This window comes from Calonectris borealis, unplaced genomic scaffold (assembly GCF_964195595.1).
Source record: "Calonectris borealis unplaced genomic scaffold, bCalBor7.hap1.2 HAP1_SCAFFOLD_50, whole genome shotgun sequence".
Classification (NCBI taxonomy): Eukaryota; Metazoa; Chordata; class Aves; order Procellariiformes; family Procellariidae; genus Calonectris; species Calonectris borealis.
This window is the reverse complement of record NW_027441459.1, coordinates 582437-596692: the sequence shown is the minus strand read 5'-3', so window position 1 is coordinate 596692 and position 14256 is coordinate 582437. Positions and strand designations below refer to the sequence as shown.

At 54.8% G+C, this 14256-nt stretch overlaps 2 protein-coding genes across 2 annotated transcripts; both read right to left on the bottom strand.

Moving 5' to 3' along the window:
- Positions 1-6111: 6111 nt before the first annotated feature.
- LOC142076458 (histone H2A.V-like) lies at positions 6112-7366 on the bottom strand. The gene has a single exon (XM_075138753.1). It carries the CDS (start codon positions 7346-7348, stop codon positions 6962-6964), a length of 387 nt encoding a protein of 128 aa, XP_074994854.1. The 5' UTR covers positions 7349-7366; the 3' UTR covers positions 6112-6961.
- Positions 7367-12891: 5525 nt separating this feature from the next.
- On the bottom strand, positions 12892-13318 carry LOC142076450 (histone H2A.V-like). Its single transcript, XM_075138750.1, has one exon. It carries the CDS (start codon positions 13298-13300, stop codon positions 12914-12916), a length of 387 nt encoding a protein of 128 aa, XP_074994851.1. The 5' UTR covers positions 13301-13318; the 3' UTR covers positions 12892-12913.
- Positions 13319-14256: the final 938 nt, after the last annotated feature.

Sequence of the window (14256 nt, the reverse complement as noted above, 5' to 3'; positions counted from 1 at the left end):
ACAGTCCCAGTTCCCTCAGCCCTCCTCACAAGACTTGTTCTCCAGACCCTTCACCAGCTTCGTTGCCCTTCTCTGGACAATGAGACGCAGCTTTTTTTTAACCTGGCCTGATGGTACTGAATAGCCTTAAACTAGCGTAAGGATGTGTGAGACATGAAAGCTTGTCTGGCCTTCTGGCGGGGAAAAAGGCTGCATCTCAGGGTGCATTTCAGCACTTGGCTCTGTGCTTGGTTTCAAGGTGTGACAAGATGGTTGCCGCCTCCAAGAGGTTTACAATCCATCGCGTGCCCAAGGTTCTCACGGTGTGTCTGAAAAGGTTTGACGATTTCACCGGCGGGAAGATCAGCAAGGTGCGTACGCAACTGGAGCGCAACTTTCTCTTCCTGGAGCAGCAGGTTTCCCAAAGCGTGCGCTCTTTCGCAAGCTGGCCATGTTGGGTTTCTCGTGCTCCCTTCCGGGGAGAGGAGCGTTCCCGTGGGAAGACGAGCATGTACTCTGCTCTGGCAGAGCTGCTTTGGCCGAGAACAGTTTCCTGGCACCCAAAGCATTACATGTTGAAGGCTATTTCGTGTAGTATTTCAGGATCGTTTCTGAGCCCTCTTGGTCTCTCCGTAGGTGGTGGAATATCCCGAGTACTTGGATCTTCGCCCATACACCTCTCAGGCAGCTGGAGAACCGCTCCCCTACGCCTTATACGCTGTCCTGGTGCATAGCGGTGACAGCTGTCGTGCAGGACACTATTTCTGCTACACAAAGGTAGAGAGCAACTTCCTTCCTAAGAAGGGGAAAATGTGTGCTTCGGAGGACCAACTTTCACGGCATTGTTACTGGTAGCCAAGGTAGCCAAGGTTCTTGGCGAGAAGGTCTCCTTCCTGGCTGCATTGGATTTGTTTTGACGTACTCTTGGTTCTGCAGTTTTCTGCCTGTTTTGGGGGAGAAACCATGCAGTTCATCTCCAGATATTGATGCCTTTCTTTGCAGGCCAGCAATGGACTGTGGTACGAGATGAACAAAGAGTCTGTGGTTCTTCAGGACACGGACACAGTTCTCAGGCAGCAAGCGTACTTACTGTTTTATGTCAGGTAATAAAAAGGAATCAAAAGTGTTTAGAATAGGTTTCCTTTCCGGGTTCTGCTGCTCTTCTCGTCCTCCGGAGCGTTTCCCTTTCTGTCCCAGGAGACAATTACTCCCTGCATCACTCGCTCCTCTTGAATCTGAACTACCCCAGGTCAATCACTGTTTTTTGCTCCTGGGCTTCAGGCTGCCGCCCTGGTGTAAACTGCTACTTGTCTGCTGTCTGAAGGTGGCTGATGTAGAGAAGAGTGCTTCAAGGGGGCCTACAGGGAAGATGGGGAGGGCCTCGTTACCAGGGAGTGCAGTGATAGGGCGAGGGGTAACGGCTTTAAACTGAAGGAGGGAAGACGTGGATTAGATATGAGGAAGAAATTCTTTACGGTGAGAGTGGTGAGACACTGGAAGAGGTTGCCCAGCGAAGTTGTGGATGCCCCGTCGTCCGTGGCAGCGTTCAAGGCCAGGTTGGATGGGGCTTTGAGCAACCGGACCTAGGGGAAGGTGTCCCTGCCGGTGGCAGGGGAGTTGGAACTAGCTGCTTCCTTCCAACCCCAACGGTTCTATGTTTCTATGAAATGGAGGCCGTAGGGGGGATAAAGACGAGGTCTTGCTCCGACAGAGGGGCGGACCTGTTGGGAAGACCCCAATCGAAGTTCCCATTTGTAGCCTCGGTTACGTCTTCTCTCCGTCGTAGAAACGGCTCCAAGAAAATGACAGGCTGGGACTGAAGTCCAGAGGAGGCTGCAAGAACAGCCCTGAACAGAGATGACTCTTTTTTTCTCCAGGCGCTCTGATTTGAAAAGTGGAGAAAGGGCTTGTCCTCCAAGTCGTGACCGCACTCCCAGGGATGACGCAGCTCCAGGGACCTCCAACGGCAGCTCCCAGTCAGCTCCCGCACCCCGGGCTGCTCCGGAGCAAACCCTGCCCATGCAGAGAGAGCAGAGCGGATCCCTGCAGCAGGGTTATGATCTCCGCAGCTCGTTCGTGGAGTACACGGACTACCACCGCACAGCAAGGAGGAGGAGGAGGTGGAGAACAAGTCCTCCACATTGTGCCTGAGCCCCAAGGGATGATGAAGTTCCAGGGCCTTCCACGTGGGCTCCTGCACCCAGGGCTGCTCAGGACCAAACTCAGCTGAGGCAGACAGAGCAGGGCAGATCCCCGCGGCGGGGCTATGATCTCCGCAGCGGTTTCTGGACACCATGGACTATGACCCCACAGCAGGGAGGAGGAGGAGGAGGGTTTCAGCACCCCAGAGATGAACGTCAGACAAACACACAGGGCATTGCGGAGGTGACGGGGACAGACTGCGACCCTGGATGAGGGAGGAGCACAGCATCTGACTCCTGCAATGCCGGAGAGGACGAGGAGGAGGAGGAGGAGGAGGAAAATCCAGTAAGCACCAAAAGTGCCCCCGGCAGGCACCAAGCTGCACAAAGGGCACCAGCAGCCCGCCCTGTCTCTCCTCCCAGTGCTGCCTCTGGCCAGGAAGAGCTCAGAGAGACCTTGCAGAGCGTTGGCCAGCTCTGCCGGCTGGCCTGCCTGCCCACAGGTGCCTCCAGGAAGAGCTTTGGGATCGCCTTGGAAAAACTACACTCACTTGGTACCAACAGTCAGAAGAGCCAAAGCCAGAATTAAAAACACTTGTTGGCCTTGCACGTGTCATTTGTGGGGCGTGTTCCTCTCTGCAGCTTTTGAGGCAATTGGTGGAAATAGCCAGTGTGGGAGGTTTATGTTGCAGGATTTTGAAAGCAGTGTGCTTGCATATGGAGTTCAAGTCACTGGAACGGAAACGGGCTGGACGAGGCGACAGCGAGCGGCACTGAAAACCGGCTGCACGGCCGGGCCCAGAGGGTGCTGCTCAGTGGCACCAAGTCTAGGGCGAGGCCAGTGATCAGCGGTGTTGCCCAGGGGTCAGTCCTGGGTGCGACCCCCTTCAACATCTTCCTTAATTAATTAATGGTCTGGGTGATGGGGCAGAGGGTGACGAGGACATGACGGTATCGAAGTCTCATTCTTAGGGTACAAAGCCTCATTTATAAGTTCCAGTTCCAAGCACCGCTTTTCAGGTTCCCAGATGCATTTTAAGGGCCCAGAGCATAATTATTAAGGGCCAAAGTCTGATTTTGAAGGTCCAAAGCCTCAGTTTTAGAGACCAAGACTTATTTGTAGGGTCCAAAGGCTAATTTTTAGCTTCCAAAACATCCTTTTCAGGGACCAAAGCCTCATTTGTAGAGTCCAAAGCTTTGATTCTAGGATCCAAACCCTCCTCTTTAGGGTCCAAACCCTGATTTCTAAGTTCCAAGCCCCGCTTCTAAAGTCCAAAGACTCATCTTAAGGACCCAAAGCATCACTTTGAAGGCCCAGAGTCTGACTGTGAAGGTCCAAAGTGTCATTTGTAGAGGGCAAACCCGTATTTACAAGTTCTTTTCAGGGACCAAAGCCTCATTTTTAGGAGTCAGTCTGCAATTCTGAGGGCCCAAAGCCTCCTCTTCAGCCTCCAAAGATGCGTTTTTAGTGTGCAAAGCCTGAGGTTTTGGTACCAAAGCATCATTTTAGGGCACAAAACCCAATTTGAGGGTTCAAAGTCTCATTTTCGTTTTCAAAGCCTCATTTGTAGGGCCCAAAGGTTTGATTCTAGGGTCCAAACCCTCCTTTTTTAGGCTCCAAGCCCTTCCTTTTTTCAAGGTGCAAGCCCTCCTTTTTTTAAAGCTGCAAACTCTCCTTTTTTTTAGGCTCGATACCCGCATTTTTTTTAGGCTTGATTACCCTCCTTTTTTTAGGCTCCAAACCCTACCTTTTTTAGGCACGATTCCCTCCTTTATTTAGGCACGATTCCCTCCTTTTTTTAGGCATTATTGCCCTCCTTTTTTTTAGGCACGATTGCCCTCCTATTTTATGCTCCAAGCCCTCCTGTTTTCATTAGGCTGCAAGCCCTCCTGGTTTTTTTAGCTCTATTACCCTCCATATTTTTAGGCTACAAGCCCTCCTTTTTTTAGGCTGCAAACCTTCCTTTTCTGAGGTCCAAGCCTCCCTTTTTTAAGGTCCAAGCCCGCCTTTTTTAGGCTCGTTTTCCTCCTTTTTTTTAGGCTCGATACCCTCCTTTTTCAGGGGTCCAAACCGTCCTGTTTTTTTTAGGCTGCAAGCCCTCCTGGTTTTTTTAAGCTGCAAAGCCTTAGGTTTTGGTACCAAAGCACCATTTTAGGGCACAAAGCCTGATTTCAGGGTTCAAAGTCTCGTTTTCATTTTCAAAGCCTCATTTGCAGGGCCCAAAGCCTCATTTGCAGGGCCCAAAGCTTTGATTCTAAGGTACATAGCCTCCTTTTTCAGAGGTCCAAACCCTCCTTTTTTAGGCTCCAAACTCTCCTTTTTTTAAAGCTGCGAGCCCTCCTTTCTTTTAGGCTGCAAGCCCTCTTTTTTTTAGGCTCGATACCCTGCTTTTTTTAGGCACGATTGCCCTCCTTTTTTTTAGGCTCCACGCCCTCCTGGTCCTTTTAGGCTGCAAGCCCTCCTGGTTTTTTTTAGCTCCATTACCCTCCTTTTTTTTAGGCTGCAAACCTTCCTTTTCTGAGGTCCAAGCCCGACATTTTTAGGCTCGTTACGCTCCTTTTTTTAGGCTTGATACCCTCCTTTTTCAGAGGTTGCAGCCCTCCTGTTTTTTTTAGGCTGCAAGCCCTCCTCTTCTTTTTCGGCTGCAAACCCTTAGGTTTTGGTACCAAAGCATCAGTTTAGGGCACAAAACCTGATCTGAGGGTTCAAAGTCTCATTTTCATTTTCAAAGCCTCATTTGTAGGGCCCAAAGCTTCATCTATAGCGCCCAAAGCTTTGATTCGAGGGTCCAAACCCACCGAGGCGAAGGGCTCCGGAGCGGAGGATCGCGCCGGGGGACCCTTCCTGAAGCGGCAAAACCGCGGCAAAAACCGCCAAGGCAAAAGCGCAGGAGAGAGAGGGTGCCCCAGCCCCCTCCCCCGAGCCGGGGGAGCGAGCTCCTGACGAGCGGCGGCTCTGACTCAGCGCGGGCGGGGGGGACGGCGGCCGTTTAAAACCCGGGGTACCCGCCATTTCAGAGAAGCCACCGAGGCGAAGGGCTCCGGAGCGGAGGATCGCGCTGGGGGAACCTTCCTGAAGCGGCAAAACCGCGGCAAAAACCGCCAAGGCAAAAGCGCAGGAGCGAGAGGGTGCCCCAGCCCCCTCCCCCGAGCCGGGGGAGCGAGCTCCTGACGAGCGGCGGCTCTGACTCAGCGCGGGCGGGGGGGACGGCGGCCAAACCCCCTCAGGTACAGGAGCAGCCCCCAGGGAGCGCGAGCGACCCGGAGCGCGGCGAACAGGGCGGGCAAACAGGGCGTGGCGCGTCAGAAGGGGCGGCAGTTGGGGCGGGCAGGGCGCAGCCCCCCCCAGGCTCTAGAGGCTCAACTCGTGGTCGTCGCCCTCCCAGAAGAGGACCTGGCCATGGTATCCACTCGGCCGAAAGCCATCGCCAGGAGAAACGGGTTTTATGCCCTTCCCCCTTCGAACCTCGTTTAAAGCCCTCTCGATGAGCCCCGCCAACTCATAGGCGAGAATCCTTTTCCCCCTGTGAGACAGCTGAACTCCGTCCATCGCCAGCAGCCCCGGTGCCGTGTAAACCTCCCCGTGGTCAAAGCAGCCAAAATTCCCCCGATGGCACCAGCCCCTGAGCCACGTGTTGATCCGATGAGTTTTCTGTTCCCTTCAGTATTCCTCCCTGCCACTGAAGGGATCGAGGAAAACACCACCTGTGCTCCCGATCCTCCCACCAGTCGCCCCAGCGCCCTGAAGTCCCTTTTGATCGCTTCGGGACTCCTCTCTGCACCCTCCTCACTGCCAGCCTGTACAACCAGTAGCGGGTAGTGATCGGAGGGCTGTACCAGACTGGGGAGCTTCCTAGTAATGTCCTTCACCCGGGCCCCAGGGAGGCAGCAGACTTCCCTGTGGGATGGGTCTGGCCGGCAAATTGGGCCCTCCGTCCCCCTCAGAAGGGAATCACCTAGGACAATTACCCTCCTTTTTTTCTTAGCGGAGGCAGTCGTCATGCGTGGGGCTGACTGCCTCGCCTCGGGCAACCCCCTGGATGGGCCTTCATCTGCATCCTCATTTGTCTGGCCCTCAAGTTCCAGGGCCCCATATCTGTTCTGTAAGGGCAACTGGGAAGGTTGGGGTGAGGGAGGCCGGGCGGGGATTCGCCTGGCGCCCCGAGCAGGGACCTGTGTCCATTCCCCCCCCTCGCCTGGGTCCCCTCCTTCTGCCTGGTGGCAAGAGGGCAGGGGATCCTCCGCTTCTTGTGGAGCCTCCATCTGCTGCCCTTGCCTCAGGGATGGTAGGGTGCGGCTCCACCAATCCATCTCCCTCTCACACTCCCTGATACTCCTTAAGCTCTCCACCTCCTCCTTCAGCTCTGCCACCAGGCTGAGCAGATCATCCGCCTGGTCACAGCGCACACAGGCGTCGTCTCTGCTGCCCTCCTGTACCAGGGACAGGCTCAGGCACTCCCTGCAGCCGGAGACCTGGACAGATGTATGTTTGCGTGGGGGCTCCGTCTGGGTCGCCACATTCCTTCTGGTAATGGCCTTTTTTTTTTTTTTTTTTTAATTAAAAAATGGTTTAGCCCCTCCATTTTTGTATAAAACCCAGGGGAGCAGTCGAGCCCCTCACCCACCGCCCCGACTGCCGCCCCCCCACAAGGTACAACTTCACGTCAAACTTTGACTCTAAAGCCCATACCAATGTTTTCTACAGTCAATCGCCTATGCTCTTCCTTTGAACTATTCCTTAAAAAAAAATTTCCACGTATCCCCAAGATTTCTTCTGTCCCAGGTACAGTACGACGACGGGAGGGAATGGGCCGCTTCCTTTGTTTTTTTTTTTTCCCTCTCTATGCTGTTTTTTGTTGTCCCTTCTTTCCAATTAGAGACTTGTGAATGTGCGGGATGATGCCTCCACCAGCAATGGTGGCTTTGATCAGCGAATCCAACTCCTCGTCCCCACAGATCGCCAGCTGCAGGTGACGGGGAATGATCCACTTGACTTTCAGATCCTTTGAGGCATTGCCTGCCAGCTCCAGCACCTCGGCGGTGAGGTACTCCAGGATGGCGGTGCTGTAGACGGCTGCGGTGGCTCCCACTCGCCCGTGGCTAGTGGTCCGAGTCTTTAAGTGCCTGTGGATCCGTCCCACGGGGAACTGCAGGCCAGCCCTCTGTGAGCGCGACACCGCCTTCGCCTTGGCTTTCCCGCTATCCTTTCCCGCCTTCCCACCAGCCATCGTGTCGGTGCCAGTTGTGGATGCCCCGTCGTCCCTGGCAGTGTTCAAGGCCAGGTTGGATGGGGCTTTGAGCAACCGAATCTAGGGGAAGGTGTCCCTGCCGGTGGCAGGGGAGTTGGAACTAGCTGCTTCCTTCCAACCCCAACGGTTCTGTGTTTCTATGAAATGGAGGCCGTAGGGGGGATAAAGTCGAGGTCTTGCTCCGACAGGGGCGGACCTGTTGGGAAGACCCCAATCGAGTTTCCCTTTTGTAGCCTCGGTTACGTCTTCTCTCTGTCGTAGAAACGGCTCCAAGAAAATGACAGGCTGGGACTGAAGTCCAGAGGAGGCTGCAAGAACAGCCCTGAACAGAGATGACTCTTTTTTTCTCCAGGCGCTCTGATTTGAAAAGTGGAGAAAGGGCTTGTCCTCCAAGTCGTGACCGCACTCCCAGGGATGACGCAGCTCCAGGGACCTCCAATGGCAGCTCCCAGTCAGCTCCCGCACCCCGGGCTGCTCCGGAGCAAACCCTGCCCATGCAGAGAGAGCAGAGCGGATCCCTGCAGCAGGGTTATGATCTCCGCAGCTCGTTCGTGGAGTACACGGACTACCACCGCACAGCAAGGAGGAGGAGGAGGTGGAGAACAAGTCCTCCACATTGTGCCTGAGCCCCAAGGGATGATGAAGTTCCAGGGCCTTCCACATGGGCTCCTGCACCCAGGGCTGCTCAGGACCAAACTCAGCTGAGGCAGACAGAGCAGGGCAGATCCCCGCGGCGGGGCTATGATCTCCGCAGCCGGTTTCTGGACACCATGGACTATGACCCCACAGCAGGGAGGAGGAGGAGGAGGGTTTCAGCACCCCAGAGATGAACGTCAGACAAACACACAGGGCATTGCGGAGGTGACGGGGACAGACTGCGACCCTGGATGAGGGAGGAGCACAGCATCTGACTCCTGCAATGCCGGAGAGGACGAGGAGGAGGAGGAGGAGGAGGAAAATCCAGTAAGCACCAAAAGTGCCCCCGGCAGGCACCAAGCTGCACAAAGGGCACCAGCAGCCCGCCCTGTCCCTCCTCCCAGTGCTGCCTCTGGCCAGGAAGAGCTCAGAGAGACCTTGCAGAGCGTTGGCCAGCTCTGCCGGCTGGCCTGCCTGCCCACAGGTGCCTCCAGGAAGAGCTTTGGGATCGCCTTGCAAAAACAACACTCACTTGGTACCAACAGTCAGAAGAGCCAAAGCCAGAATTAAAAACACTTGTTGGCCTTGCACGTGTCATTTGTGGGGCGTGTTCCTCTCTGCAGCTTTTGAGGCAATTGGTGGAAATAGCCAGTGTGGGAGGTTTATGTTGCAGGATTTTGAAAGCAGTGTGCTTGCATATGGAGTTCAAGTCACTGGAACGGAAACGGGCTGGACGAGGCGACAGCGAGCGGCACTGAAAACCGGCTGCACGGCCGGGCCCAGAGGGTGCTGCTCAGTGGCACCAAGTCTAGGGCGAGGCCAGTGATCAGCGGTGTTGCCCAGGGGTCAGTCCTGGGTGCGACCCCCTTCAACATCTTCCTTAATTAATTAATGGTCTGGGTGATGGGGCAGAGGGTGACGAGGACATGACGGTATCGAAGTCTCATTCTTAGGGTACAAAGCCTCATTTATAAGTTCCAGTTCCAAGCACCGCTTTTCAGGTTCCCAGATGCATTTTAAGGGCCCAGAGCATAATTATTAAGGGCCAAAGTCTGATTTTGAAGGTCCGAAGCCTCAGTTTTAGAGACCAAGACTTATTTGTAGGGTCCAAAGGCTAATTTTTAGCTTCCAAAACATCCTTTTCAGGGACCAAAGCCTCATTTGTAGAGTCCAAAGCTTTGATTCTAGGATCCAAACCCTCCTCTTTAGGGTCCAAACCCTGATTTCTAAGTTCCAAGCCCCGCTTCTAAAGTCCAAAGACTCATCTTAAGGACCCAAAGCATCACTTTGAAGGCCCAGAGTCTGACTGTGAAGGTCCAAAGTGTCATTTGTAGAGGGCAAACCCGTATTTACAAGTTATTTTCAGGGACCAAAGCCTCATTTTTAGGAGTTAGTCTGCAATTCTGAGGGCCCAAAGCCTCCTCTTCAGCCTCCAAAGATGCATTTTTAGTGTGCAAAGCCTGAGGTTTTGGTACCAAAGCATCATTTTAGGGCACAAAACCCAATTTGAGGGTTCAAAGTCTCATTTTCGTTTTCAAAGCCTCATTTGTAGGGCCCAAAGGTTTGATTCTAGGGTCCAAACCCTCCTTTTTTAGGCTCCAAGCCCTTCCTTTTTTCAAGGTGCAAGCCCTCCTTTTTTTAAAGCTGCAAACTCTCCTTTTTTTTAGGCTCGATACCCGCCTTTTTTTTAGGCTTGATTACCCTCCTTTTTTTAGGCTCCAAACCCTACCTTTTTTAGGCACGATTCCCTCCTTTATTTAGGCACGATTCCCTCCTTTTTTTAGGCATTATTGCCCTCCTTTTTTTTAGGCACGATTGCCCTCCTATTTTATGCTCCAAGCCCTCCTGTTTTCATTAGGCTGCAAGCCCTCCTGGTTTTTTTAGCTCTATTACCCTCCATATTTTTAGGCTACAAGCCCTCCTTTTTTTAGGCTGCAAACCTTCCTTTTCTGAGGTCCAAGCCCCCCTTTTTTAAGGTCCAAGCCCGCCTTTTTTAGGCTCGTTTTCCTCCTTTTTTTTAGGCTCGATACCCTCCTTTTTCAGGGGTCCAAACCGTCCTGTTTTTTTTAGGCTGCAAGCCCTCCTGGTTTTTTTAAGCTGCAAAGCCTTAGGTTTTGGTACCAAAGCACCATTTTAGGGCACAAAGCCTGATTTCAGGGTTCAAAGTCTCGTTTTCATTTTCAAAGCCTCATTTGCAGGGCCCAAAGCCTCATTTGCAGGGCCCAAAGCTTTGATTCTAAGGTACATAGCCTCCTTTTTCAGAGGTCCAAACCCTCCTTTTTTAGGCTCCAAACTCTCCTTTTTTTAAAGCTGCGAGCCCTCCTTTCTTTTAGGCTGCAAGCCCTCTTTTTTTTAGGCTCGATACCCTGCTTTTTTTAGGCACGATTCCCCTCCTTTTTTTTAGGCTCCAAGCCCTTCCTATATCTTTAGGTACGATTCCCTCCTTTTTTTAGGCACGATTGCCCTCCTTTTTTTTAGGCTCCACGCCCTCCTGGTCCTTTTAGGCTGCAAGCCCTCCTGGTTTTTTTTAGCTCCATTACCCTCCTTTTTTTTAGGCTGCAAACCTTCCTTTTCTGAGGTCCAAGCCCGACATTTTTAGGCTCGTTACGCTCCTTTTTTTAGGCTTGATACCCTCCTTTTTCAGAGGTTGCAGCCCTCCTGTTTTTTTTAGGCTGCAAGCCCTCCTCTTCTTTTTCGGCTGCAAACCCTTAGGTTTTGGTACCAAAGCATCAGTTTAGGGCACAAAACCTGATTTGAGGGTTCAAAGTCTCATTTGCGTTTTCAAAGCCTCATTTGTAGGGCCCAAAGCTTCATCTATAGCGCCCAAAGCTTTGATTCGAGGGTCCAAACCCACCGAGGCGAAGGGCTCCGGAGCGGAGGATCGCGCCGGGGGACCCTTCCTGAAGCGGCAAAACCGCGGCAAAAACCGCGGCAAAAACCGCCAAGGCAAAAGCGCAGGGAGAGAGAGGGTGCCCCAGCCCCCTCCCCCGAGCCGGGGGAGCGAGCTCCTGACGAGCGGCGGCTCTGACTCAGCGCGGGCGGGGGGGACGGCGGCCGTTTAAAACCCGGGGTACCCGCCATTTCAGAGAAGCCACCGAGGCGAAGGGCTCCGGAGCGGAGGATCGCGCTGGGGGAACCTTCCTGAAGCGGCAAAACCGCGGCAAAAACCGCCAAGGCAAAAGCGCAGGAGCGAGAGGGTGCCCCAGCCCCCTCCCCTGAGCCGGGGAGCGAGCTCCTGACGAGCGGCGGCTCTGACTCAGCGCGGGCGGGGGGGACGGCGGCCAAACCCCCTCAGGTACAGGAGCAGCCCCCAGGGAGCGCGAGCGACCCGGAGCGCGGCGAACAGGGCGGGCAAACAGGGCGTGGCGCGTCAGAAGGGGCGGCAGTTGGGGCGGGCAGGGCGCAGCCCCCCCCAGGCTCTAGAGGCTCAACTCGTGGTCGTCGCCCTCCCAGAAGAGGACCTGGCCATGGTATCCACTCGGCCGAAAGCCATCGCCAGGAGAAACGGGTTTTATGCCCTTCCCCCTTCGAACCTCGTTTAAAGCCCTCTCGATGAGCCCCGCCAACTCATAGGCGAGAATCCTTTTCCCCCTGTGAGACAGCTGAACTCCATCCATCGCCAGCAGCCCCGGTGCCGTGTAAACCTCCCCGTGGTCAAAGCAGCCAAAATTCCCCCGATGGCACCAGCCCCTGAGCCACGTGTTGATCCGATGAGTTTTCTGTTCCCTTCAGTATTCCTCCCTGCCACTGAAGGGATCGAGGAAAACACCACCTGTGCTCCCGATCCTCCCACCAGTCGCCCCAGCGCCCTGAAGTCCCTTTTGATCGCTTCGGGACTCCTCTCTGCACCCTCCTCACTGCCAGCCTGTACAACCAGTAGCGGGTAGTGATCGGAGGGCTGTACCAGACTGGGGAGCTTCCTAGTAATGTCCTTCACCCGGGCCCCAGGGAGGCAGCAGACTTCCCTGTGGGATGGGTCTGGCCGGCAAATTGGGCCCTCCGTCCCCCTCAGAAGGGAATCACCTAGGACAATTACCCTCCTTTTTTTCTTAGCGGAGGCAGTCGTCATGCGTGGGGCTGACTGCCTCGCCTCGGGCAACCCCCTGGATGGGCCTTCATCTGCATCCTCATTTGTCTGGCCCTCAAGTTCCAGGGCCCCATATCTGTTCTGTAAGGGCAACTGGGAAGGTTGGGGTGAGGGAGGCCGGCCGGGGGTTCGCCTGGCGCCCCGAGCAGGGACCTGTGTCCATTCCCCCCCCTCGCCTGGGTCCCCTCCTTCTGCCTGGCGGCAAGAGAGCAGGGGATCCTCCGCTTCTTGTGGAGCCTCCACTTGCTGCCCTTGCCTCAGGGATGGTAGGGTGCGGCTCCACCAATCCATCTCCCTCTCACACTCCCTGATACTCCTTAAGCTCTCCACCTCCTCCTTCAGCTCTGCCACCAGGCTGAGCAGATCATCCGCCTGGTCACAGCGCACACAGGCGTCGTCTCTGCTGCCCTCCTGTACCAGGGACAGGCTCAGGCACTCCCTGCAGCCGGAGACCTGGACAGATGTATGTTTGCGTGGGGGCTCCGTCTGGGTCGCCACATTCCTTCTGGTAATGGCCTTTTTTTTTTTTTTTTTTTAATTAAAAAATGGTTTAGCCCCTCCATTTTTGTATAAAACCCAGGGGAGCAGTCGAGCCCCTCACCCACCGCCCCGACTGCCGCCCCCCCACAAGGTACAACTTCACGTCAAACTTTGAATCTAAAGCCCATACCAATGTTTTCTACAGTCAATCGCCTATGCTCTTCCTTTGAACTATTCCTTAAAAAAAAATTTCCACGTATCCCCAAGATTTCTTCTGTCCCAGGTACAGTACGACGACGGGAGGGAATGGGCCGCTTCCTTTGTTTTTTTTTTTTCCCTCTCTATGCTGTTTTTTGTTGTCCCTTCTTTCCAATTAGAGACTTGTGAATGTGCGGGATGACGCCTCCACCAGCAATGGTGGCTTTGATCAGCGAATCCAACTCCTCGTCCCCACAGATCGCCAGCTGCAGGTGACGGGGAATGATCCACTTGACTTTCAGATCCTTTGAGGCATTGCCTGCCAGCTCCAGCACCTCGGCGGTGAGGTACTCCAGGATGGCGGTGCTGTAGACGGCTGCGGTGGCTCCCACTCGCCCGTGGCTAGTGGTCCGAGTCTTTAAGTGCCTGTGGATCCGTCCCACGGGGAACTGCAGGCCAGCCCTCTGTGAGCGCGACACCGCCTTCGCCTTGGCTTTCCCGCTATCCTTTCCCGCCTTCCCACCAGCCATCGTGTCGGTGCCAGTTGTGGATGCCCCGTCGTCCCTGGCAGTGTTCAAGGCCAGGTTGGATGGGGCTTTGAGCAACCGAATCTAGGGGAAGGTGTCCCTGCCGGTGGCAGGGGAGTTGGAACTAGCTGATTCCTTCCAACCCCAACGGTTCTATGTTTCTATGAAATGGAGGCCGTAGGGGGGATAAAGTCGAGGTCTTGCTCCGACAGGGGCGGACCTGTTGGGAAGACCCCAATCGAGTTTCCCTTTTGTAGCCTCGGTTACGTCTTCTCTCTGTCGTAGAAACGGCTCCAAGAAAATGACAGGCTGGGACTGAACCCCAGAGGAGGCTGCAAGAACAGCCTTAAGCGGAGATCGCTCTTTGTTTCTCCAGGCGCTCCGATTTGAAAATTGGAGAAAGGGCCTCTTCCCCAGCGGCACCATCATATGCCCGTTCTGTCCTCAGTCAGTGGGCGGCCGGCAGCAAGCAGGTGGGTTCTGTGGGACCGCAGGGTCTGCCTCGTAGGACTAAGGTATCTCTGGGGGGTGGGTCAGGGCACCAGCTGGAGAGTGGATGTCTTTCTGGGATCTTGGCGTTGCTCGCTTTTCCCTCCCACACTGCAGCTTGCTTCCCAGCCGCAACGCTGCTCCCTCTCAAAGCATCCCACCTAGCTCCATCCCATTTGTCCGCCTTTGGCCCTCCTGCCTTTGCAGCCCTCCAGGAGAGCCTTTGGGAGGCCCTTAGCTGTCCCCTCACAGAGCTTCTGGGGTTTCCCACTGTTCCGGTCCTCTCAGGAGGAAAGGGCAGGACCTTTTCACAGCTCTCTTTGCAGGACATGGCGGTGGGCACGCAGGACTCTCCAGAGGACAGCAGCTCCCCTGCAACAGCCAGCACAAGCCAGCTAACCTGGGCAGGTGCACGGGAGGCATCTGCGGGCTGGCCGAGCCCCATCTGGCCAGGCAGGCTCAGCATCACC